This window comes from Cottoperca gobio, chromosome 3 (assembly GCF_900634415.1).
Source record: "Cottoperca gobio chromosome 3, fCotGob3.1, whole genome shotgun sequence".
In the NCBI taxonomy this organism is placed as follows: Eukaryota; Metazoa; Chordata; class Actinopteri; order Perciformes; family Bovichtidae; genus Cottoperca; species Cottoperca gobio.
In genome coordinates this window covers 18,038,901-18,065,834 of record NC_041357.1, presented here as the reverse complement: position 1 = coordinate 18,065,834, position 26,934 = coordinate 18,038,901, and the positions used below count along the sequence as shown (strand labels likewise).

At 38.6% G+C, this 26,934-nt stretch overlaps 3 protein-coding genes across 5 annotated transcripts in view; 1 reads left to right on the top strand and 2 right to left on the bottom strand.

The window, feature by feature from the left end:
- The window catches only part of apba2b (amyloid beta (A4) precursor protein-binding, family A, member 2b), a 28,722-nt gene extending 21,567 nt beyond the window's left edge, over positions 1-7,155 (top strand). For both annotated transcript variants that reach the window (XM_029461600.1, XM_029461591.1), the window contains 4 exons: positions 569-781; positions 893-1,012; positions 4,304-4,444; positions 5,803-7,155. In XM_029461600.1, coding sequence (XP_029317460.1) covers positions 569-781; positions 893-1,012; positions 4,304-4,444; positions 5,803-5,874 — 546 coding nt within the window. In that variant the 3' untranslated portion in view covers positions 5,875-7,155. The remainder of the gene's footprint in view (positions 1-568; positions 782-892; positions 1,013-4,303; positions 4,445-5,802) is intronic.
- An 860-nt stretch (positions 7,156-8,015) lies between these two features.
- On the bottom strand, positions 8,016-13,091 carry sord (sorbitol dehydrogenase). 2 transcript variants are annotated; one of them, XM_029428687.1, is made up of 9 exons: positions 12,882-13,091; positions 11,439-11,472; positions 10,979-11,143; positions 10,623-10,782; positions 10,368-10,486; positions 9,970-10,035; positions 9,660-9,838; positions 8,994-9,115; positions 8,016-8,801 (listed from the first exon to the last, which is right to left on the bottom strand). In XM_029428687.1, the coding sequence occupies exons 1-9, from the start codon at positions 12,933-12,935 to the stop codon at positions 8,636-8,638; spliced, it is 1,065 nt and encodes a 354-aa protein (XP_029284547.1). In that variant the 5' UTR covers positions 12,936-13,091; the 3' UTR covers positions 8,016-8,635. The 2 variants fall into 2 exon arrangements, with proteins under 2 accessions (XP_029284547.1, XP_029284548.1); XM_029428688.1 differs by lacking the exon at positions 12,882-13,091 and adding an exon at positions 12,616-12,766.
- A 311-nt stretch (positions 13,092-13,402) lies between these two features.
- On the bottom strand, positions 13,403-16,387 carry terb2 (telomere repeat binding bouquet formation protein 2). The gene is made up of 7 exons (XM_029428689.1): positions 16,205-16,387; positions 15,803-15,884; positions 15,564-15,703; positions 14,888-14,949; positions 14,759-14,808; positions 14,603-14,682; positions 13,403-14,379 (listed from the first exon to the last, which is right to left on the bottom strand). The coding sequence occupies exons 1-7, from the start codon at positions 16,266-16,268 to the stop codon at positions 14,267-14,269; spliced, it is 591 nt and encodes a 196-aa protein (XP_029284549.1). The 5' UTR covers positions 16,269-16,387; the 3' UTR covers positions 13,403-14,266.
- Between the last annotated feature and the right edge of the window lie 10,547 nt (positions 16,388-26,934).

Below are 26,934 nucleotides of genomic sequence, written 5' to 3'. Positions count from 1 at the left end.
TAACATGTCTGTTTTTTGCTGATGCAGTGAATTGTTAGAGATTAAGCTACTTCTTAACATATTGCCCTAAAGCAGTGCTGCTCATTGATTTGCAGAAGAGCCTGCAATAGTCTAATGCAGCCGAGATATTAAAGGGATAGGCACCTCGATTTAAACAGTAAGGCAAAATCTCTGACGGTCAACAATGTTCTATGGTCTCATGTTATTGTATACATTGTGATATTTCACGGCTTTACACTCTGAGCTCCAGGGCTGCTGGTGGACCTCAGATTTCTGCTTTGATCAATGGAAGGGAAAAGTGACAAAAGGGAATTCTCTACTACTTTTCTGAAAATCCTAGTTTTAAGTCAAAAATGAGTTCTCCAGCAATTTTATAGCTTATATGCTGCTTGTCTTGATCAACTACAGCAACGTGTTGAAGGGAAGAACTACGAACGCGTGGATGAAAACAGGCAAAATTCACACCATTGCGTTTCGGCTCAAATCAGTCATATTGTTTAAATTATGGTAGGTCCATTTCTCTATGATAAAACATGAAAATGAGCAACAAACGGTTTCCTCTCCACAGCTGCAGCTGGAGAAGAGTAAAGGGGAGATCCTGGGTGTGGTGATAGTGGAGTCCGGCTGGGGCTCCATTCTTCCCACAGTTATCTTAGCCAACATGATGAACGGCGGGCCAGCGGCTCGCTCTGGCAAGCTCAGCATCGGAGACCAGATCATGTCCATCAACAACACCAGCCTAGTGGGGCTGCCACTCGCCACCTGTCAGGGAATCATTAAGGTACAGAGACTCTGAAGCTATGAAATAAATGATAATTAAACATTGTTCTACCACATTCACTTCTGTGAAGCTGAACAAGCGGTTTTGTGTGTGTGTGTTTCTCTGTTGAAGGGCTTAAAGAACCAGGTTCAGGTGAAAATGAATATTGTCAGTTGCCCTCCTGTTACCACTGTCCTCATTAAGAGACCAGATCTGAAGTATCAGCTGGGCTTCAGCGTCCAGAACGGCATTGTAAGTACCATTCTGACGTGTAGGTCTGATATTTGTAATATCTAGTTGTTTGTTTTTATAACATTTTTGAAACTTACTGCTTTGTTTCGTATTTGTACGGTACAGAATGTGCATGTTTCACATTCCTGTCTCAGTTTCGATTAATCTGTTCATCATTTATTTTCCCTGTATTGGGCGCACTGAAGAAACTCATTTGCAGCATTGTGATAAATTACTGTTTTGCTTTGAACAGTATTTATACACCAAATACAATCCCTGAAAGAAAAAGAAAATCCCATCATCTTTTGAGAGGATGTAATGTGCAATATATCACTTTATTATTGTGTTACGACCCTTTCTGTGGTCTAGGGGTGCACAGGGAGTAACATACAAGGTAATGTAAATAAGAAAGGGTGGCTGTTACGTTCCCTATTAGTCTAGGAGGGTGGGGAAGAAACAACTAGAAATAAAACAACAGAGGCAAAAAAAGAAAACGAGGCAACCGATTTGTAAAACTAAAACAAGAGCATTTAATTTATACAAAGGAAAAGCTCCCCAACCAATACACAAAGGCAAAAGCCTCCTGAGCTTTTCCAATTAGCTTGCACTGCAATAGTATTTCCCACACGTCTACCGGCCAGTGCAGAGCAAAAGCAATGCGCTCAAATACACCAAAGTAAGACTCGACTTCAGACTCACAAAAAACAGGGACCAAATTAATGTGCTTGCTCAAATGAGTCAGCCGAACCAGAGGGAAATGCAGACACATAGGGGTTACCCACCCAATTCATTTTCAGCTTCAACTCACGCATTCGAATGGCTGTGTCTTCCTCCAGCTTCTTTAACTCCAGCCGGAGTTGAAACTCACGCTCATGCTCCTCCTTCTTGGAGACGAGCCAACCGCACCTTTAGCCTAGCATCTAACTTCGAACCTGTAGGAGAGGACTCTGCAGAAAATGCGTCAAATTGAGCCAAAGTGAAAGGTTTTTCCTGTGACCCACGACCCTGAATAACAGGAGTAACTTCAGAGCGGCCCTCACCAGGGGATACTGCTGCATCTACATCAGCCCCGGCCCCCATGCTAGGAGATTCCACAGAATCATGCAGACACAACACTCCCTGTTTAATTAGCCCTTTGACTAATGTAGCTTTCAAGACACTTTTAATAAGACAAAAATTGTATAATAGTCAGCAATTAAATGTAAATCAACTTTCCTACAGCAGTCTAGCTGACAGTAGGATTGGCCACAAACTTCTCCAACACAAAAGAAACCATCCTCAATCTGCCAAATTGTATTCAAACACTCTTGAATGCTATGATATTACAATTTACAGTAAGCAAAAAAAAAACCTCAAACATTGACAATATTCCCCAGATCCTACCTTACTGATAACTTTCCTACCTATTTTCTGGAGCTTGCCGGGCTCGAGGCAACTTTAAAAAAAGGCACACATCAGCGGCTGAAACCCTGCACCGCCTGCCTCCAACAGGGACTTACTCCCCACCCCAGGATTACCCTGAAAATAAAAATAAATGAGCGCCTGAAGGAAGAACTGATACAGTCCAGCTAGACACCCCCCTGACTAAACTGAGGAAGTTGTTAACACACAGACTTTCAGACAATGTTGCACCTTCACACACCAGTACACAAAAAAAAATCCATTACTTACTCTCTTTTTACCCCATTTGTTACGTTCCCTATTTAGTCTAGGAGGGTGGGGAAGTAACAACTAGGAATAAAATAACCCAGGTGAAAAAAGAAAACGAGGCAACAGATTAGTAAAACCAGATCATTTAATTCATATACAAAGAAAAAACTCCCCAACCAATACACAAAGGCAAAATTGAAAACAACTTTAACAGAAAGCGACACACCAGATATGGTGAAACAAAGTAACTCCACAAGTTCACAATTCTGCTAACACAGCTCATTAACAACTCCAACACAGTAGAGGACCAACACCAAGCTCAGCAACCAAGCAGGAGGAGAAGAGAGAGAGCGCGCCTGCCCCTTTCCCGGCCTTTTGTGCAGGCACTGATTACAGATTGCCAGCACCTGAGGGAGAGTCAAGCAGAGGGAGAGAGAGAGAGACACACCTACACACTACAGCACGTAACACACACACACACACACACACTACAGCACGTAACAGTGACACCCTTTAAAGTGCAACAAGGTAACTTAATTTATTCAAAATAATAAACAAAAACACTATCTGGAAACGAAAGTTCACTAACCTGTCAAATGAGAATCACAATACTGAGCTCCCTACCTCACAGTAAACAGGAGATAAAGGAAAAAGGCAGAGAACTAGTGATGGCAGTGTGATACTGAAGCTTCAATACGTGCTTCAAACTTTGGACTACAATTATATAGAACCACTGCTTCGACGCTTGCTTCAAATCACGTGACATAGCGAAACAATTTTTATGCACGCCAGCGTCATCTGTTCCTTGTGCGCAAGTAAAGAAACCAGATCTAAATCTGTTGAAAGAATAATGTACATCCCACATACAAATGCGCAGCCCCAGTGCCGCAGCTCGTAGAGCAGGCGTTCCCTCAATTAAAGGCTTGCCGCAGCAGCCCGGGGTTCGAATGCGAAGCAGTTGCCATCTGTTGCGTTTCATTTCCCTCATCTCTATCCAATCTTAAACTGTACGATCATTTAAAGCCTAATAAGCCCACATTTTTCCCCAGCACTCTCTTCTCGATAACACATACACACAATCAATCTTTATTTTTAAATAGAACATGATATTCAGTCTTAGATGTGTGCGTCAAAGAATTTTCAAGTCAAAGATACTTTAAATCCACTGCAGCCTTGCACTTCGCCAGTAGAGGTCACTGTACCTGAAGCTTCGAGTAATGAACCCATTTCCGAAACAATTGGCTGAAGTGGTTCAGTGCTTCACAAAAGCTTCATTTGCTCATCACTACAGAGAAGCCCTACCTAGACAACAATAAACCACACAGTCCTATAGCACGAGCAAGGCCGACAGCTCATGTGGCAGCAAGGCAGGGCAATCACAAGAGAAAGATCACCTGGCTCCAGGAAGGTTATATGGCCCCACTGATCACTGATGGAGCTCAGGTGTGGGCAGAGGCGTGGCCAACCTGAAACACAGGAGAAAAGAAACTCTCTTGCAAGAGGCTGGGAGAGGCAGTGGAATGTAACGCTGAGTTTTAGATGTCATCGCGTATCAATGCAGACATATGTTACTCCTCCAGTGGCATTCATTTTGCATATTACTCTGTATTCTTCCAAAATACCTATAACATGAGGACTTTTGCTTTTTGTGTGTTTTGTCAGATATGCAGTCTGATGCGAGGAGGCATTGCTGAGCGAGGCGGGGTCCGTGTGGGTCACAGGATCATAGAGATCAACGGGCAGAGTGTGGTGGCCACAGCACATGAGAAGATCGTCCAGGCCCTCTCGAACTCTGTTGGCGAGGTTAAACTGATGCACACAAACACACACATGCACTCACAGAGAACAATAGCATATGAATGTCCACATTGGCAAAAAATGTAGAAAATATCTGTTATTTTTACGACCATTATGTACTAAGGAAGTTAAATGATACTATATAGAAAACTGAAAACTGTTGAAAACTTTTTTGAGTACAGCCATAAAATAACCCTGATGGGTTATCTCAGTCTGGGCTTGGAGAACAGACATTTTTAACAGAAATTGGGGCGTTGAGTTTGAAAGATGTAGGCGTTTACCTGGCGGGCGAGGTCTAACAAAAGATACATTTCAGTTTCATAATGAGAATTGTAGGATCCACCATATTAGGACACAAAAAGATATCTCAGCCTAGACTGAGCCAAACATGTTGCGCTGCTAAAAGAGTATTTCAAATCTGATGTTCTCTACTGATGCAGGTATTAAACGGAACGGATTTGTCAAGTTATTTTCTGTGTGGAGCTCGATTGTCTGAAGCTTTGTTTGAAATGATTTATTACTTTCACTACTCACTGCACAGAGAACTTGTGTGAGGCAAAAGCACCCAGCTGCCATATAAATGACCCTTTTTTGTTTTTTTTAACTGGTCGATAGATCCTGTTTAGTGGCGATCAATTTTACACTACTTATTATGTTGCATTGTGGGATAATTTAAGTCTGCTATATAGAAACCAGGGGCTCAACATACTGTATATTTAAATCATAAGAGAAGAGTCACACCAAAGAAGGAGTGTAGTGGAGTAAACAGTACAATGTTTCGCTCTGAAATGTAGTATAAAGAAGTATTACATGGGAATACTTAAAGTACCTCAAAATTGTACTACAGTACTTGAGTGAATGTACTTAGTTACTTTCCACCACTGGCTATTAGTATGATAGAACATCATGTAAAAAACTTCAGAAACTGAGAAGTTTCAGAAGCTAGCGTAACTTTACTCTCGAGGGTATAGTTACTATACTATAATTATAATATCCTACTCTACCTACTATACTAGGTAGAGTAGGATATAATAATTCTCACAAAGCATTAATGCAGTGTGCGTGTGCGTGTGCGTGTGTGAATGTTTATCACTCCTGATGAGCAGGTGGCACCTTGTGTGGTAGTTGTCTCTGTATGAATGTGTGTGTGAATGCTGACATGTGTTGTAAAATAGCTTTAAGAGGTCACAAAGACTAGAAAAGAGCTGTATAAAAGCAGTCCATTTATCATTTTGTACACTGCAATGATGAGTTTTAAGGTTTAAAATGACCCACTACACACACCATATTCTACAGCATGAATTATGAAAACATACTCTAAATGTTGTGTCCTTTTAATTAAGATAGTTTTGTTTTTTTGCCAGATTCACATGAAGACCATGCCGGCGGCTATGTTCAGACTTCTAACAGGACAGGAGACCCCTATGTACATATAGACGATGGCCAGGGACTGTCCACCGGACAGGCCGTCAGCTGTGATTGGTTATTTTACGGGGCAAACCAAGCTGACCAGTGACCGGGGGAGGATTGCTTCTCCCAGTCGTTTCATTTCTCTCCTTTTCTTTTTCTTTCTTTGAGGTGATGACTTTAATTCTTCATCATCTCTCCCTTGTCTGTGCTTAACATGCAATGGCCATTTTTCCATCTGACCAGCTGAAGTGTGTGTGTGTGTGTGTGTGTGTGTGTGTGCGTGCGTATTTTTTTGTCCCGTCTGTGCTTTTCCGTGTCACTTCAGTGAGTGTGTGTAGACGGACTTATCGAGCGAATGCGTCACAATTTATTTTTTTATATTCATGTAATGCAATATGATACTTCTACTATACTTCTTGTATAGTTTCATTTTCTTCTCGGTTTATTTATTTCTCATGTAAATACATATTTTGCTAATATTGCGAGTGAAGGCGTTGGAGGGGCAACAGCTGCATTGTAAATATTTATTGAATCTCGCTGTTGAATTGAAACGGTCCGAGATGATGGCAAAGACAATTAAATGCCGGATATCATAGTAGTTGCCTGTGAAAAGGGGGAATGTGTTTGAAATGTTGGGTTTAAATATGCTACATTGATAAAATGTACATGTAGATCAAACCAATGTTCGCAGCAGGGGTTTATGGGAGAAACGCCATATCCTTTTGATTTTTTTCATTTTACGGCAATATGAGTTCAGCCTCTGAAGTCTTTTCTAAATCTCATGTACAAACACTCACACACATTTAAATAACAAGCAACCGAGTAAAACTATTAACATGCATCAATTATGCTTTTGATATCAAAGTCACTTGTATGAAAAATGAAGTTTTCTTTCGTGTGCTACTCTACTGTATGTTCATCTTTAGTGTTCCTGACTGAAACTCATGCATACTATGAGCGGATTGTGAATGTAACTGTGTTGTGTGAGCTGTCCCATTGCCATAAGCAGTATTAGAATGTTTGTACATAAAGAGAAACTTGTCTAGTATTGTGTTCATGTTAAAAAAAACAAAACACACAGGTTTAGTCACTGCAAACATCTGCCCACCTGTATGTTGGCTTTCAGTCCTGAGAGGGAAAGGGAGAACTGTGAATCACACACTGTGACAGAGACGAGCCTTACCGCCGAGTAAAGGTTTTACAATGCATTGTAGTGAATTTTAACCATATGAACATTATCTGTGTGCATGCCTCGTAAAGTAGTTTCATGTCATTGTGGCAAGATAATAAAATCTGAGTTAAACCTGGCTGCTTTTGTTGGACTGGATCAAACTGAAAACCGTTTTTAAAAGCGGTTGGATTTGCAGTATGAAAGCGTAGCGTGGACACTGACTGGAGGTTTTTACCTGTAAAAATGTACTTTCATGATAAGAATGTTTTTTGTAGAAGCCCATTAATGTCAGGAAAAGAAAAATCTAAACCTTTTGACTTTCGAAATTGAAATCTCAAAATGTCTCATAATTTCAGGACTTCAAGACTTCTTAGCAAAAATTACAGTTCAGTTTGATTATCTTTAGAGGTGTTAATAGATGTGACTTAACTTTACGCTACATACCAATTATAATAAATACATTTTTCTTTTAATTTTGAAATAGGTCCACAGATGAAAATATATTAAATAAATTACAGGTCAGAACTACATAAAGTAAAATCTTTAAAAAAAAATGTGTTGCCCGTGTTTCCAAAGTGCATAGTTTGATGTCTGTCAGTGAATTAATTCCTGTTAGTAGGAAACTGTAAAGCACATTGATTTCTTGTTTGCAGAAACAGTACACCATTACAATTACTTTTCTTAAATATTGTATAGCACTAGTATGTATTGTGGAATTGGGACAAACACATCGTCTGTGTCCCAATTCCATAATGCGTATTAATCCCAAACTGGTTTTGAAGAGGTTGTGCTAACTCTGGAAACTAGTTTACTGAAACCAAGATGTCATTAAACAACTGCTGTTTAAGTGCTGTTAAAGTACTGTCCTAGTATTTTCCCACAATGCTCACAGCTTTTCAGATAATTTAATAAAGTAATCAATTGCGCTTGGTAAAACAGCTCCAAAAATAACTTGGAAAACATTTTAAAAAATATGACATCTCAAGAAGAGCATCGTTTCATTTCTGTGAAGTTTATTTAGCAGTGGCATTCTGAAGAAGCAATTTGATTTATATTCCTGTTGGTATAAAATGGTAAAGTATGATTTCTTGTTTTCTAATTGCAAAGTAGTATACTTTAAATGGATTATGAATACAGTATATAGTACATAATATGTACTAATAGCATGTAGCATAGAATTGGGACAAAATACCCTGCTATACGTTTTCACTTTAACCTCTAGTTCCCCCTAGTGTCAGCAATTAGATAGTATAGGCTCTATGAAAATTAAATACAAAAAGCCATCTAACATTTTTATTTTATATTATTGTTTAATGATTTTCTTTCCCTATAGTAGCCATATGTAAAAATATTATAAATTTGAAACTAACCCAAATTATATACAATTATTAAAATGTTGGTTATACAACAAAGTTGAGCATTATAAAAATCATTTATCGTACCATTTGATGCTAATTACATCTCTGACATGCAAGCAACACGGCAGTCAATTTACAGTGGTTATTATTGTGTCTCTTTGAACCGGCCAATTTACTGGTCAATGTCCAGCTTGTGTTCATGTCTGATTGTCGTGCTGAGTCACTCAGGTCAGGTTTGTTTCACGGCAGCAGGAGAGATCAGGGCTTCTGGTCGTGCTGGTCACACTTTAACATGACCTTTATCCCGAGACCCTGACGTGTGGTTTCAAAGGCCTGGACTGCCTGCTCCAGGGGGAAACGGTGGGTCACGAGGGGCTTCACGTCCACTTTACCTGACGCCAACATGGCTATGGCCATCGGCCAGCTGCAACACAGTGAGACATACATTTTACTCAGGGGTTCAATGTAGTCTGTGATACCTAATAATTACTTTAATTCAATCTTGAACCGAGGGCATAAATGGTCTCATTATTACTCTCAAGTGGACCTGCCTCCAATTTTGCTTTAAAAGTCTGCTCATAGAACAAAAAGGGCAAAGTAATGGATACTTCCTTACGTGTTGCAGTAGCGAAAAACTCCTCGGATGTCCACTTCTCTTAAGGCAGCATCGATCAGAGGAATGGTGGCCATCTCGGAGCCGAGACCCACCAACGTCACCACACCACCTGCACGTGTGGCCTGACAGGAAAATAGATAAATGATATTCTCATTGGCATTTATGTTTCACAGAAGACCGAGTATACAAAAGTATGAATAACAAGCAGTGGACGAGAAAGTATTCAGACTCTTAAAAACAAAGCAAGCAATAAAACACTGTAAAAATACTGCATTATAAATAAAGGTCCTGCATTCAAAATGTACATAAGTATTACTTGAAGCATCAAAACTAAATTAAATTTGCACTGTGAGTGTTAAATTATTATATAATAAAATACTATTACAGATGTATTAATATGTCGGTAGTATTTACCTGTTGTAGACAGTAGAGGGAGGTGGAGCTCATTTTAACTATTTCATACACTGTTAAATCTATAACAATGCAACACATTTAAAAATTCTGATGTGTAAAGTATCTAGTAGCTAAAGTTGTCAGATAAATATATCAGTTGTAGAATTGTTAGTAAGTACAGTAACCTGAGTAAATGTATCATTGTCTATATTTTTGCTATACTTCATAACCCTCAACAAAACTTGAAATGCTCTTCACTGAGTATTCACATACATAGATGGCCGTTTGAATGCTGCTCTCCACACCAGAGCACTCAATAGTGACGTGAGGCTGAGCGCCCAGCTTGTCCGCTACACTCTTGGCCAGCTGCTGGGGTGCGTCTCCTCTCTTCACCGTCAGCTGGAAGTCTGCGCCCAACTCTTTGGCCATTTTCAGACGCTCGGGAAACAGATCTGAACACAGCAAAGGTGGATTAGAGACCAATAAAAAAAGACTGAAAAGAAGATGCTACCAGAATCTGCATGTTGTGTCACTTCAGTTTAGATACAGTCGACGTTTACAGTATAAAGTGTGCGTGTGTTACCGGTGATGACGACCTGCGAGGCCCCCATCGCCTTGGCCACAAGCAAGCAGACTAACCCAATAGGCCCTGTGGGGAGAGAAGAAGATAACTACTGTAGAGACTGTGATAAATACACAGGTGTGTAAGGTTAGATGTGCATCAGCTTGTTTTCCCAACGATTAGTTAAATATTAAGTCTCTTAAAAAGGTGTGTTACGGTTCAGTCGTTTTCCCTTCACTTAAGTTTTGTTGAGTCAGTTATAACTTCTGTACATATTACACAAAGTATGATCACCTCCTTTTATATTTGCTTGCGGCACGTCCCGGAATGCAGCATGTAGCATCTTGCTGATGGAATTTTCCTACAAATAGTTGTGACTTGTTTTATTGCGTGAGTTTAATAGTTTTGGCTCATTTTACCTGCACCACAGATGAGCACGGTTGTGCCGAGAGTTACACCGGCTCGGCGACAGGCGTGGATCCCCACAGACAGAGGTTCGATTAGAGCTCCCTCTTCAAATGTCACATTATCGGGCAACCTGGATAATTTAAGACAGACCCAGAAATAGAGAAGAAAGAAAAAAAAAAGATTTGCAAATGTTAGGCAATAGTGTCAGTTGGCAGTCAAGAAATCAGGTAGTTGTTAGGCAATCCTAAAAAAAAAAAACCTGTTACTTGTAACAGAAGCTGGCACTGTGCTTATAGTATTGGCAGAGATTGCCATCGTCGGGAGGCGTGGCGCAGAAGAAGATGGTCGGAGACAAGTTATAACGTCCATTTTTGAAGAACTCGTCCATCTCGCGGGGCACGCCTGGCTCAATGGCCACTCTGTCACCTGCAAACACAGCGAAGTTGAGTTTGTCCAGATATGAAGTTACAGTGCCATGAATGCATGTTTATTTGCAGTTATAGCACTGCAGGTACAGTATTTAAAATAAGAAGTTGACAGAAGTAATATAACTTTTTTGAATTATAAATAGTTTGAAATGTAAAAGTGTGTCCCTTTTTTGTTGCAGTGCTCACCCACTTACCTACTTTAAGCTGCTTGACTGCTGATCCAACCTTCACCACTCGCCCTGCCGCCTCGTGCCCTAACACCATTGGTTTGGTGAGGACATAGTCCCCAATACGGCCGTGCTGCCAGTAGTGAACATCTGATCCACAGATTCCTACTGAATGCATCTGAAGCAAAACCTCTGGGTGCAAAATATGACACAGGGTATACATGTTTTGTCACCTTGAAACAACAATACACTATAGAACAGCCTAATTCCAGACCTCTGAATAATTTGTTACATCTTAATTTGTTCAGCAATTCAAATGTGAATGAATGAAGCGAAACAAAATGGCAATTCAGTCTAATCTTTAGGCACACTACTGACCAATTGAAAGGAAATCTGTTACTAATATCTATTTTTTGGATTGAATTTAATTCATTTATTAACCTTACATAAAGTACACAAATATTTTTGTATTTATAATATTTCATACCATTGGGTCCTGGCTCTGGGATGGGGCGATTTTCCTGTGAGAAATTGGAAAAAAATAAGAATTAAAGCTGCAAACAGTGATGAACTGATCCTCGCACATCCACGTGTCGGGGTTAGGCCCTACTGGCAGGATGCCTGTTGGTGCTGCAGTTTCTTCCCGTGACCGTTGGAGACTGGGCGCCAGTATGTTGCTCTATATCATGTGTAGACCACTCAATGTAATTTTCAGGTAAGTCGGATGGTGTTTGTCACATAAGGCAGACTTCCTGTTGCCAGTAGGTGGCACTATGACTACGAGTCAATACTGATACAGAAATGTATTTAGGCCACGACTCTTATCCAGCTCAAGTTAACAACTTCCTGTTTCATAGGGAAATACGCGAAATGGGCGCACACCACGGATCTTCCATGAAAAGTAATACTTTTGAAAACTTTCCATCGTTGAGGTCTTTAGAGGGTACTGACCTAATGTGAAGTCGATCGAATTAAATCTGTAGGAGTTCGTTAAAGTACAGCACCTGTAAATCCCACTAAATTCAAAATGGCCGATTTCCTGTTGGTTTAAATTGGTCAAATTATTGTAGGTCTAATTGTGATACACTTGGCTGGCAAATGTTGTGAATCTAGGTGAAACGTACTGTGAGGGCTGCTTTGTTAAAGTTTTGTAAAGGGCAAGAATGAGACCCCTTTCCACACCCAAGCCCAATAACCATATCAATTAACACATGTTAGCACTGTTAATGCGTGTGCCAAGTTTAGTTTGTTTTCAAGTATCCCCAGACCCTAAAAAACGACTTCCTGTTTCTTGGCGAATGATGCGTCGCCACGGCAACGGCGTTCCACGAAAACGCAAAAGCTTTGCAGTCTGTCAAGGTGAACGTCTTCACATTGAGCTGACTAAATATTAGGGTGATCTAGTTAACCTGCTAAGAGCAGTTAGCCAAAGTATAGCAACTGTAACTTCTGGTTGCCAGTAGGTGGTGCTATGACTATGATTCAAAATTGGCCTGTAGATGTCTTCAGGGTAGGACTCTCATCAAACTTGTGACATTTTGAAAAGATTTGACCATGTAGTCGACTTTCAACAGTTTGTTTGTCCATGGCGAAGCATCAAAATTAACCAAGTGTCAGAGAGTTTGTTGAAGTATAGCGACCTCAAATTAAAAAAAACAACCTACCAAACGTGTGGTGAAACGCACGGCAGGGGCTGCTCTAGGTGGCGCCGTTGAGACATGTTGACACGCCCATGAGCAAAACCCATTTCTAGAGCACTCTAACTCAGGTTCTCAAAAATGCGATTAATTTGGGGGAAAACATCAAATTAATAATAAGAATAATTCCTAGCTTCAATAGGGTCCTTCAACCCCGACGTTGTCAGTGTTCGGACCCTAAAACTGGTTGCACTCGTTATGCAAATTGTAAAGGTTTGAGTTTGGTTTCCTACCAGCCGGAGGTCTCCCTGTGCGTGCAGCACCACGGACAGATTTTCTTCCGCCATGACAGATACAACAGGGTGAAAATGAAGCAGAAAGATGAACCAAGTCCAACGAGAGATTTCCCTTCTTGTTATTCTGCAAGTGTCAAAGTACAGAAGGAACCAGTGGCAGGCTACAGCTTCGTAATAGAGGGGCTGGTACCAAAACAAAGCGTGTGATTGGCAAAGACCCACGGAAGAGTCCACTTTGTCGGGGTGACCGATATTACGCAAAGAAATATAATTGCACTCATCACATCAATATAAGTCCTACTACTGCCCGATATTATTTTGACACGTTTTAACATTACGTTAATTTTGATTACAAGTTACAATTGAGCCTGTATCATCGATATCCCGTGATGTAATAAAAACCCTTTAACCCCCGTTGTACTACTCTCAGTCGACACACTTGATACAGTTGAAAACTGGCTCAACTGCCATGGCATGTTTTTGTATGATATGTATTACATTACTATTCATAATTATTTACATAAGATATTTCTCAAGATATGGCAACAATATATTTAGAGTTTAGAGTTAGTTTAACTTTTTTGATGGCATCTACAGAAAAACTAACTGAAGTTTCCAAAATTAAATACAAACATCTTTATGACTAAACAAACACATTAAGCCAGTCTATCAATAAACAAATAGTAAACGACTGTAAAGCATTACCATTATGGTATGTTTGTTTGGACAATACACATTTTCTATTTTTGACATGGTTCTTGTTGTCTATCAACTGTTGAGAAGGAAAATGAACAAGATATAAAAACAGCTTTGACCTGGAAACGCCTCATTAGTAATGCACTAAATGAAAGTGGTGTTTCAAAACTAAAAAGGCCTATATGAAGTCTGTTAATAAACACCATTGCATGACATTGCTGGTCGATAAAACTACATATAACACTATGTGCTGGATTTCTTACACTTGCTATTTAGCCTACAAACTAAGCTAAAGCACAGTTGAACACACAAGTTCAAACCCTGTGGCACCTACGGGGGCAAGTCTATCCTCACTCCATTGTCATTCCAGAAACCAGACAGTACGGCACTATTACAGTTTTGATTACAAATCGACCTATTCGGCTCATTTCAATGCACAACATGAAAAAATAGCTACATTAGCTATGTTAGATGGATAAAACAATTAGCAGATAAAAATAAATGTCAACAACATGAGATCAGCTTTAGCCAAGTTACACTAACTTATTTTATGTCAGTGTATACATCTACACTGCCTAGAAAAGTGCAGATAGGCAATACAAACATGTCGTAATATAAAACTATAATAACTCATTTTGACAGAACATTTTCTACAGCTTGCAACATGCTTTTCACTGCAATTGTGCTTATGTGTGCAACAGGCAGCGGCGGCCTTTACAGCTGGAGCATCGGAAACATCCGGGATGGAAATGACACAGATCACCTGTATATTTCTGCAGGCTGTCCATGCTGACGTACCCTGTGAATAATGTCAGTAGACATGTTTGTAATGTTAACACAATCAACAACACAGAGGAAACTTCTTCCAATAGCTGTTAAAGATTGTCTCACAATCTAAATATTGATTGCACCAGACCTTCATTACGGGTCAATCTATTATTATTATTATTATTATCTTATGAGTAACGAGTACAGATATTTGAAATCAAAGAACATACAGTAAATAACAATAAATGTTTCACCTGTGACCTTGTTAGTAACTGGAAAATGAGCACATAGAGGGGCTTCACTTTCTGATGAGTCTGTGTCAGATGGTTCAGAACTGCCAAAAGAGTAAGGGACAGTTTACAATTTATTGATATTCAATTTGAAATATTTACACTGGGAACTTAACATACTCGCTTTTGGTGACTTCACTGCACTCATCTTCTGTCTGGCAACTCAAACTCTGTAAAACAGAAAGAAGTCCAACTAAAGTGATTTACATGATCTGCTTCTGTGTAAATTATTTTGACTGGTGTACTTACCTTTGCCACTGACTGCTCATCTTCACACTCCCAAATCAACCTACCAACCACCTGTCTCACCTCTTAAATAATAATAAGAGGAACATTGTATGAGTTATAAATTATAAAATTGGTTTGATTTGAAATGAATCAGTCATTGAAGTGGTTCCCAACTGTTTTAGCTGAAGCAATTACCAATGAAAAGGTCTGTGAGATGCAAACAATTAAACCAAAGAGATTCTTGTCCATTTGAATAGTTTTTAGATACATGCAGGGATAAAACAATCCACAAATGAACAAGAAAAATAAAGAAAAATAAACATAGTTTGCAGACATATACTGTATATATTTTTGTTTCCTGCGCCAAAAAGGGTTATGTTTTTGGTTTGTTTGTCAGCAGAATTACAGAAAAACTACTGGCCCCATTTTCACAAACCTTTGTGTAAGAGTGTAGAATGGGCCAGTAAATTATGGCGCCTATCAGCATCACTGGGCGAATACACATTATTCTTCACTAATGGAAACGGCCTTAGCGGAGGTCTGCGCTCTCTGAGTGTCTTTCAAATGATTTTAATCATATTGCAACCGCTCAGGTTTATCTTGGGACCTCATTGTGGGTCTTGACCCCAAACTTGGGAACCACTGACTTAGTAAGTTTAACAATGACTCAATAAACATATAGACCAGTAGTCCTCACCATCCTGTACTGAGGCTGGAGGCAGCACATAATGACCAATGCACACAGACTTCACACTCTGGCGCCTCTCACAGGCAGACAGAAACAAGCTGTGAAAAACTGCTACCTTGTTCCAAAGATAGTCTTTGCTCTCAAATATCCTGAAAAACAAAACAAAATGTTTATCTTGTAGGGTTCACACAAATGATCTGCTACATGATTAACGTGAAGCTTTCCAGTCAGTTCTTCACAACGCTCACCTGAGAGTATCAACACATGTAGCATCTTCACTGAAAAGGTAATCTGCTGTTCTGCAACCACTAATGCTTCCACCCTCCAATACTGAAAGACATTGATATATTAAATAACATCTACCAAAAAGCCAGCTCAAACTACCAACAAAAAGTGTGTTTTGAAATGCCAATTTAGATCCAATTTGAACTAAATTCATGTCTCTGATCCCTTATATTCATTTGTGACAGTATATGTATTCTCCTTTTAAAGGTGTTGTTAGATTGTGTCAATAGTTTATTTCATGACCTGTTAGCAAACTAACTAATAGTTAGCATAATTTAAAATGTGATTAATGCAATTAATGCAAGTAGGATAGCTTAAATACACACATTAGCTAAACATTGACATGATGATAATGGGTTACTTACTCCAAAAGTAGTGACATGCCTGTGGCACACTGTTTGAGAACCAGGCAGACTTATTCTTAAACATAGCTAATGTTACAGTCCTCTCTCTTTTGAAAAGCTATTAGTTTTTAAGCTATAAACTCTCCAGCTAGTCTGTTGTCTTTAGCTTTTTTCTCAAAAACTTTATTTATAAATGCTGCGCAGTCGTTTGGCGCTCAAACGGCTCTGCTGCATTTAATGTTGACGAAAAATGTGGGAAATTTTAAAATTGTGAGTCAAACGACTAACCAATCAACAAGAAGGCCTGGGGCTAGCACGCGTTAACATTTGATCGATGAGGTGGATTTTATGGCCGTTTGTAGTTATTGTTAAATTTTTCAAACATCAAACTTAAAACGTAACTACTACTTAAAATCACAGCCAACACCCACCAGAAGCAAAACATCCTGCGTTTGCTTTGCTCTTTTCCCAAACGCAGTTATCAGTTAGCTAGTTAACTTTAGCTGTTAGTTAGTAACTTTTGAGGTTTGGTGATGACTTTTTTAAGTGCAGTTTCTATTTATCCTTCGACGCTGTTTTAAGTCAAAGTGGGTGTATACCGTGCTCAACTGTCGTAGTTACATTATTACCACACATAGCGTTATGAGTGAAAACTGTTCAGTGTTTATTCAATGTTTCTTTCATGTGACCATGTCAGATTTGGCCCCTATGGATGGAGAGAGGCAACAAGAGGCTCCAACTGACAGCAAGAAGCAGAGGATTGTGAGCAGCTCTACTCCTGAAACCACACACAGGTTTCTGAGTGAACTGTGAATCCACAAGTCAAGGTATTTAGTATGTGATTGTAAGGTATGTTTTCTTCTGGAAGGTCATACAAGGAAATCCTAGTGTTTTACAGCTGCAAAGAGATAAATTAACCAGATCCTCTTTTAGATTGTCCTTCCTTACCACCTCCCCCTGGTGACATGATACTTTGATGAAACATATAATCTATAACTGACATATAAAATGATTATAACTTTAGAGGCTGTTAGATGTTTATCATTCTGTTTTATAAATGTTACATTTACTGTATTTAATTTTAATCTGATGTTTTTAAAACCACAGAAAGTCAAAAATGAGAAAGCTAATGCCCCTCACATATTATTCCTCCTCTGACTGCACATTGTACTGTGTGCCTGTCCATTTTTTACATTGATGTTACTAAGGGCGTCCCTCTGGGATCCATTGTGGGTCATGTTCTGTTTGCCATTTACAGAAATTGATTTTTACATTTCTGAGATATGGATTCATCTCTCCTGTGTGACCTGTGTGTTTTTTGAGAGGGTAGCCTCTCAACAATAACCTTGGCATCTTGCTCATTGAAAAATGTACAAATATATATATATATAGACACACATATTATTGTGTTTATTCTGATTATCAACGGAATAGACAACCTCTCATGTAATATGTTGATGATTGTGGAGAGTGCAGTCCAACATGTTGGTCCAAAATCTTTCAATTGGGTTGAGATCTGGTGACTGCGAAGGTAAATAAATCACTTTTTTATTTTAATCAAACCATTTATTGTCACTTGTGGAATCATCTGTTGTCAATCTCAATTTATATATTTATTGAGGACTTTCCTTTTGTCACCCAGCAGCGGTGTATTGCAGTACAGCATTTCACCACCAGATGGTAATATTTTGTAGCATACAGCTGATCACTAAGTCATTGTCCATTGTATATGACTTATAACAGTCCATATATTTAAAGTAAAATCCTGTATTGATCATGCTGTTGTGACTTTTTTTCATTTCATGAGTGCAGCTGCCATTGAATAACTTTGAGTCTTTGAGGAAGTGTATTGCCATACCTTTTATAAATTCAACTACCTTTGAAAAGCAAAGATATGCTTACTGTGATATTGAGCTGGTGACTGAATAATGGTGCAGCTTTTAGTTAATGGAATTGCACAAGGGTGGTGATATGCCCAAGCTTTTGATTTATCCACACCCAGTAAAGAGAATTGAATAATCTTTATTATTATTAGTAAACAATATTCCAATCTGGTGCTATTTTATCTAATTTTCAGCAACAACAAATATTTATTGAAGGTAAATTCAGTCTCTTGCTGATAAAACATTTAATTTCAGCTGTTATGTTGTCGTACATAATACCATAACAAAGGTCTGTGTAATGCTTGTAGATTCACTCGCATATTTTCTTGGCAATATGTAGACATCAGCCTCCTGCTTTATGTTCTATATGTTTTATAACATCATTTGTGGGGTTGTATACAGGTCAGGCACTCATTTCTACCACACACAAAGAACCCGTTGACTTCTGTTTAAGAAGCCCAATAATGTCATGTAACCTTGTGTTTTATAACAGCAGCAGCCTATTAAGGAGAATATTGCTGTAGAGCAGGATTGCTGTTTTAACCAATGGGCTGCGCTTGTTTGAACTCAGAAACCAGAGAGTCTATCCCTCTGCCACTAAAGGGAATGGTAAAGGATGTCAGGCTATTACAGGTTTTAGAATTTGCTTGGAAAAGAAGTGATGTGCATGCACAAAGCCTGAGACTCTATATAGATAATTGCATGCATGTTTTTAATATTTTTGACAGCTTGCCTGCACATTCACTGTCATTGGATGTAGACTGAGTTCCTCCACTCCCTACAGTGACTGCTGGTTGAGGGGGGTTCACTCTGTTGCCATGACAACAGTGAAGCCACACCCTGTGTCTTACACCCAACCCCCCAACATCCTCCGCTCATAACAAAGCACTGGAGAGAGGGGCTGGTTGGTGGTACATGCACTGTGGATTTAACATGAGCAGAAAGACCGGAGACAAAATGAGTCATGTATCTGTTGATGATTGACGTTAGCAGCCTTTTGTTGATATAATAATGTGACAAAATCTGAATTTGCTATTGATTACGCTTTTATTTTCCTTCCTCAAAAAATATAATATAGTAGACATAAGAACATATCTCTTCTAAGGAACATTTTAAATATTACAGGTGTAATATGTAATATTTCTGCATCAAAATGTCTAAGAATGACTGACCCTATATAATATGTTTTGTTGAGTTGTTTACTTACATTGATTATCCCAAATGTTGCGACCATGTTAAAACCCAGAGAAATCTGCAATTTTATTCAAGGTGCGTTTTATTTGGTCGCCTGTCAATGGCGTCATTACCCCTTTACCTCCTGTAGTCACTCTAACTTCCGGGGGAAAGAGCATAATATGTGACCTTTTATACGTTACCTCGTCCATGAACATGATTTCTGACTGTCACGTCAGATGGATTTTTATCGGTAGTAGTAGTTGTTTAACAATAAAGACAACAACTCCCATGATCCCACAGGTACTTCATGATGTCATCAAAGTTTTGTTTTTGTTTTGATTAAGAGACCCCTCGTGGCCAAAATAACATTTGGTCGCTAGGGTGCGTTTAAACATAGTGCTGGAACAACTAGTTGATTAATTTATGAGATGATTGACATACAATTAATCCACAACAATACCGATGATCAGTTTAAATAATTTATAAAGGAAAAATGCCAAATATTATCAAAATCCAGCATCTTAATTGTGAGGATTTGATACTTTTCTCTGGTTTATATCATTGTTAATTGGATATCTTTGGGTTGTGGACTGCAATATAAAGATGTCACATTGGACACTTTTTGTAATTGGTAAATTATGTTGATCAACAAAAAATGACCAATGACATCCTTGTCTTATAAAAGAATAATACAATACCTTTGGGTTGCGGATTGCTTGTTGTTACCTTAGACTTTGTGAATCCTTGATGAGCATTTAAAAATAATAATAAATAAATAAATAAAAATCTGACATTTTATGCACTAAACAATTAATCAATAAAAAATTACATTTTCAGATTTTGCTAAAGAAAATAACTTTTAGCTTCAGCCTTAATTTAATGTTCATGTTACAAATGGGGAAATATTATCATAGTGCATTCATGATCCAACTGTTACATTTGACATGTCTCTGGCTCTTTTCTTCGACTCTGGCCTGTTATGCGTTTGTGTGTCCTCTGATGTCCAGGAATAATTCAGATAATCTGAATTATGTAAAAATGACAGGATCTGTCCTCTTCCTCCCCTTTGTTTTCCGTTGTGCTGATTTTGTCCTTTCAGCTTCCCTTCTGCTGGACAGAGTAAATGGCCTGTGGTGGCAGAGCTGGCTGCCCCGGGCTCATCCATCTCCCCTCTGTCCCTTATGATACTGTTCCATTGTGTGGTAGCCTAGATTATTGTATCGCTATTGTTGTTGTATTATTGCAGTGGTAGTATGCTTTTTTTAGGGCTGAAAATAACAATTAAATTAATTTTTTTGATTTATCTGATAATTATTTGCTGAAGTAACTGATTAATCATTGTGCAATGTCAGAAAAGACTGAAAAATGCTCATTACATTTGTACAACTTCCCCAAAGTGGCATTTTATATTACCAGTTGTGTCCAAATTCATAAACCAGATGTATTTAATTTAGTATCATAGAAGACTTATTAAAAAAAAGAAAATATGCACAATTGAGATGCTGTACAGTACATTTAAGGCATTATTACTTAAAAAATAGCTCGAACGACTAGTTGACTAGCACATTTGTTTTGCTGGAATCTGGATACAGAGATGTATGTTTGTTTTCCTGTAGGCTCAGTTTGGCCTGGTTTCGGTTTGTCTTGGACTCGTTTGGTATTTTCTGCGCCTCATACTGTGGCTAATGTTTGAGACGGAGTTATGCAGTGAGAGGAGCTGTGCTACATATGTTTTAATTGGACAGTTTTGTTGAAGCTACGTTCACAGGGGAATTTAATCTGACTCATCTACATGTAAATTGTCTTTATTGAAACACACTGACGAGAAAGCATAAATAATAAGCAGAATGATTGAACATTACACAGAAACAATAGCACAAAAGCAGAAAACAGTATTTGTAGTTGATTTCCCATATTAGGTGAGGACTCTGGAGACATTTATGTGCAGGTGATGATCCAGTATAGGGAGGTCTGGAATAGGAGAAATGTGTATAAAAGAATGTCCCCAGACAAGCTCAATGACTCCCAGTGTCTTTATGAATTGCTGCTGGCTTTGAATTTAATATATTTACTGCTTCCAGACACCACCAGATAGCCAGTCAGCATTCTCATACAGTACTTTATCAGTGAGATTGAGCAGTAAACCTTACTGGAGTTGTAGCATTATAGAGTTATCGGAAAGTTGATATGCTTTCTGCACCAATCTGTCACCTCAACTTGCATTCCCTTTAGTTCAGTGTTAAATGAGCAGTCTATTATCTCTCTCTCTCTCTGTCTGTCTGTCTGTCTGTCTCTCTCTCTCTCTCTCTCTCTCTCTCTCTCTCTCTCTCTCTCTCTCTCTCTCAGACTGTCTCTCTCTCGCTCTCTCTCTCTCTGTCTCTCTCTGTCTCTCTCTGTCGCTCTCTCTCGCTCTCTCTCTCTGTCTGTCTCTCTCTCTCTCTCTCTCTCTCTCTCTCTCTCTCTCTCTCTCTCTCTCTCTCTCTCTCTCTCTCTCTCTCTGCCCCCTTATCAAGTCTCTTTCTCGCCAGCTGAACCAACAACATCAAAGGAGTGTGCTTCAAATCGCAGGTGTTGAAGGATTAAGGCCACCGCAGGATGGGTTTTTATTCTCAGCCTCATCTTTGATGTAGTGTCTCTTTCACTCACTTGTGTCTCGGTAACATGGATTGGTAGCCTAGAGTACTAGACTGAAAATATGGATTGTCTTCATTCTCACACAGTTACAGTACCTAGAAAATGTGTCCTAAAGTGATTAATGTGAGTATTTGCACAAATGAGGACAGCATCTGGCATTAGGAGGTTGGGACCGGGGGCGATATAAAGATATATCTATATGTCTATCTTTATAGATTTCGCCATACCATTTATATTGTGGTAACTATCCCTTTAAGGTCTCTGGTCGAATTAGGTAATTGTGGGCAATATTGATTTTCAGTTTTGCAAGTGGCTGTATGGATGACAATGTCAGTCAGGTTGGTTGGTCCATACTGAAATGGTGCCCAGATAATGAATCTAAGTGATCCCATTAGTTTGTCTGTAGTGCCACCTATAGGTTGATATTTGTGGTTTTGTGTAATATGTCTCGACAACTATTGTATGGATTGCCATCATTTAATGTCCTTTATTTGGTATTTGGTCATAAATACTTGAATACCTCAACAACTAATGACATTGCCAGCAGCCTCAGCTGTACTTTGTGTTTAGTCCTAATTAGCTAATGTTAGCATCCTCACACGCTAAGCTAAGATGATGACATGGTAAACATAATACTTGATACACATCAGCATGTTAGCATTGTTATTGTGAACATGCTAGCATGCTGACATTAGCATAGTTGTGATGTGACCTAAGTACAGCCTCACAGAGCGGATAGCATGGCTTTTGATGTGTGCATGATTTGGCATGTATTTAATTTGCTGGATCAGCAAACTTGATGCAACACACCAGATAAATATTGGTTGCATCGGTCATCTTATTTATCAATAGGACAATGTTTATCTGTCAACAAAGCAAATATCGTCCGATACCGATTTTCGGTGCATGCCTAGTATCAGTATTGTGACATAAAATGATATATGCGGAACTGTGATATTGTACTTCATTCATATCACCCATTCATAGATTATCTTTCATGGTACCCATAATCCATGTTTTCCATTACATGTAACCTCAGTATTTAAATGTTGACAGAAGTTAAGCAAATCCACCTGCTTATTTTTTTTATATTATACTGTTGTGTTTTATAGCCAGGTTTGAGCTGATTTACACACAACCAAATTAACCAGATAATAATAATAATAATAATAATAATAATAATAATAATAATAATAATAATAATAATAATATAATAATGATAATAGTAGTAGTAGTAATAATGTGATAATTAAGGGTGACCTCTTTATGTTGTGTTGAAACAGAAAGTAAGAGTACACATTGTTAGCTACAGAGAGGTCTTTCTATCAGACCTGCAGAGAAAGTGTGATACATATTTAGGCCAAAGCTCTTCAAAGCTCTTCAAACTCTTCAAGGAACATGCACTAGACTTTGAATTTGCTGCTTTCAAATTCAAACTCATTTTGACTTTATACAACACCTTGAAACTAACAGTAGAGAACTTGACACATCACTTGAAGCATTGAAATAATTTCAGTTTAAAAGTTACAGTACACATAAACAGTCACTGTGGTATTTAAATATTACACAGTGACGTTGGGGTTCTGATATGAGCAAGTCTGGTTATTAACAAATATTAATGATCATTAATGATCACCTCTAGGGGTATCACTAGAGGTGACTCGTAAAGTCTCATGAAATAGAGTAGATGATGAATTAGGAAATCTGATTATTAAATTCATAACGATAAACAAAAGGACTATATTAATAGCTAGGAAAGGATTTCATAATTCTTTGATAGTTGAGGTTGGCAGTACTGTCTCTTGTACAACATTAAACAAACCAGCATGCAAGTTTTCACACCTATGTGGTGACATTGGGTTGCGGCGAAGTGAGGGAGGGTTGAGTCACAAAGGAGCATAGGAAATTGAGTCCAATAGCTCAATCTCCATTCAATGATCAAACAAAGGGCATTACTATCCACCATGCACAGATGCATCTTATTCATCTTAATTGAGAAATCTCTACAAAAGAATGTCAACATGACATTTTGGCAAAACTTTTCATCCATCCAATCCTTGTCTACCCATCCTACTAAAGAGCTAAAACCAAATTGAATGTGAAAATATCTAAAAATGCAAAATATCACAGAGAAATATTTTTTTCACAGCTATGTGAACTCACACTTTTATCTCAGTGAAAGTGAAGCAGAGGAGACGAGGAAAGTTTTCCAGAGTGACCGCTCTGGCTCTAGCTGTAGGCTCTGTGCTGACCTTTAACCCTGGTTGGGTCACCGGGGTATGTTGGTGTGCTGAGGAGGGACAGGAGGGTACATTGCTCCCCAGACCGTTAAGAAGCCATGTAGGGAAACAGCTGAGCAGCGCCTGACAGCAGGGTGAGCTGAAACGTCGCAGGCTCCACAGGCTTACCTTTAGGGGAACAGACTCACTCTTAGGCAAGAATATACTGTAGACTCATACATGCATCACGATTACGTGCACATGGCATGCACATGTTGTTTAAACATTCGCAAGGCTGCACAGAGGTATCGGTTAGGGCCACACACAGAGTGAAAGATGTATTTGAACAGAGGACACCTGCGAGACAGAAACTGCCAACAGAATCAAAGTTTTGACTGACTGTAGCTAAGTTTGTGTCTCACCAAGGACTGTCGTGCTGTTATGCCAAACCATGTGTGAATGTTATTTGCCCTCTTAGTTACTTGGGTGCACGATGAGTCATCATTTGGAGTTTGGAGGGATGGCATCTCTAAGAAATGGCCGCTCCCCGGGGTTAACACCCTGCTGAGCACCAGCCGTCTAGATTAATGACTTGAGTTTCATTTCTCTTTTCCCTTTCCTCCCATCGTCTTCTCTAACTTTACCCGTTGAGTTTATGAACCTACATTTCATCCAACTTTCTATGTTTCTCCCCGGTGGACAGCAGTGGAAGAAGCCGTTTAAATCCTTAAAGTTGCCCTGCGGAGTTTTCTTCTCAACAAACAATAGTTATGTTTACATTTTGTGTTTTTTAACAAAGGGCGTTGTGTGTATCCTTGAGGTCTAAAACACCTACATGCATCCTTCCTTATAACAGTTGCAAAAAACTTTAAAACCTGCGTTGTTTACATACTGTACATGCTTACTAGCTATAAGTCCCTTTTTTCCCCTGCTTTTGGGTTAGGGTTAGAGAAAACAGTGACACACTTATAACAAATAAAAAAGTAAAGTTAGCAATACAACAATTGAACAGTCTTTATTCAGAAACTCAAACTCGTTACATTTTACACATACAGATCTCTATACTCGTCATGAAGAGCGTTACAGGGTTTTGAGCTTGATCCATACTAGGGACTCAAAGTCTGGATAACTCTTTTTTTAATCTGTCTCTTGTGAGGCCTCCAGCTATAATGAAGTGCAATACTAAATTATAGATTCTTAAGTATTATCAGCTAAATGTGAGTTCAAGTTAAAATAATTAAAGGTACTCATTATGCAGCAGAATTGCCTTTATCAGTTTTATATTGTGTGTATATTATAATATTTGTATTACTAATTAATTAACCTGAAATACCTGTATTATTACTTATACATATATAATCTGTAAACCTGTAATATTTTAATGTTATTGCGGGTCAGATGGTGGTATTATGGTGGTTTTATTTATAACTATAGTACCGTACTCATATTGCTTTCTTAATTCGTAATCTGCATCAGGGAATGAATGTCAAATTAACATAATAGAGTAAAAGGTACAATATTTACCTTTTTGAAATATAGTGGAGTAGAAGTTTGAAGTAGGATAGCTAAAATTGAAATTCTTAAGTGAAGTGCAAGTACCTCATATGTGTACTTAAGTACTTAACTGTACTTTGTTACTTCCCACAACTGCCCAGCGAAGTGTGGCAATTTCCAAATCAGCATTTTTTTTACATCCATTTTTACATTTTATAATAAGTCACTTTGGTTTCTTTGGACTTTTACATCACACATAATTGTATCTGTTGGGATATTAGCCTGACATCTGTAACTATTACTGTACAAATGATTCATATCTACTTAAATGTTTGAAAAGGGTTCTCCTTATGTTAGCAAAGTTTACATCCAACATGACTGAAACAAACTGACTGGAGTGTCGGGTTTTTCCATTTATCATGAAACAATGTAAACAGAGAAGAGTTGTGAACAACTTAACGAATATTATTGAACATCTGGCTTCTTTCTTATTCTCTGAGACGCTGTGATCTGCAGAACTGTTCTTTCTTGTTTTACCAGCACAGGATGCCCCTGTCTAAACACAGGCCCCATCCTCTTTGTATAACACTCTCACACACAACTTGTGTTTTGGCAGTATCTCTCAAACCTACATATCTGTTTTCTGTAACCTGCTGTCACAAGAGAAAGAAAAGGGACGAATCTAAACCGTATCTCTTCAGTAATAGGTCTCTACCATGTGATTGAATTAAATTGTCCTCCTTGGACTGTTAGTGTGAAACTAGTACAAACATTTAGTAGATATAATAGCTACAATAGCAATGGACAATCATGTATAGTCTTATCAAAAAGAAATGCCCAACGCTTACATTAAAAAAAAAAAGTAATACGAATAGTTTAAAGAATATGCTGTTTGTATAAGGTTGCTTATTTTAGGAATTTTCTCTTGCTTGCCAAGACCAAATAGCAGAAAGACTGAGCCTATCATTATTGTGGCAAATTCTAAACTGTTGAGACTAATCTGCCAGTCTGTGTTACTGTTGTAGATCTCCGCTAAGAGGCAACGAGAGCAGAGGACAAGCTGACGGGAGTTTTACACAGAAGTGCGCCTTTTGGTCAAAGTGTTTCTGACTGTTGCTGTGCGTGCCTCCGTAGGGTAAGAACATACAACGTGAGTCACTCCACAATCCCTGACGGAGAAAGCCCGCTAATTTACTTGGGGGTCATTTACAATTTCACCGGTAACATGTCACTCCAAAACTTTCTGCCGATGACCTAAACGAAGAACCCGGTGTCGTCCAGTAAAGACAACTCTTTGTTGGCTTCTTGCCATATTACCAAAAATGAAGGGAAGGGCTTCAACTAT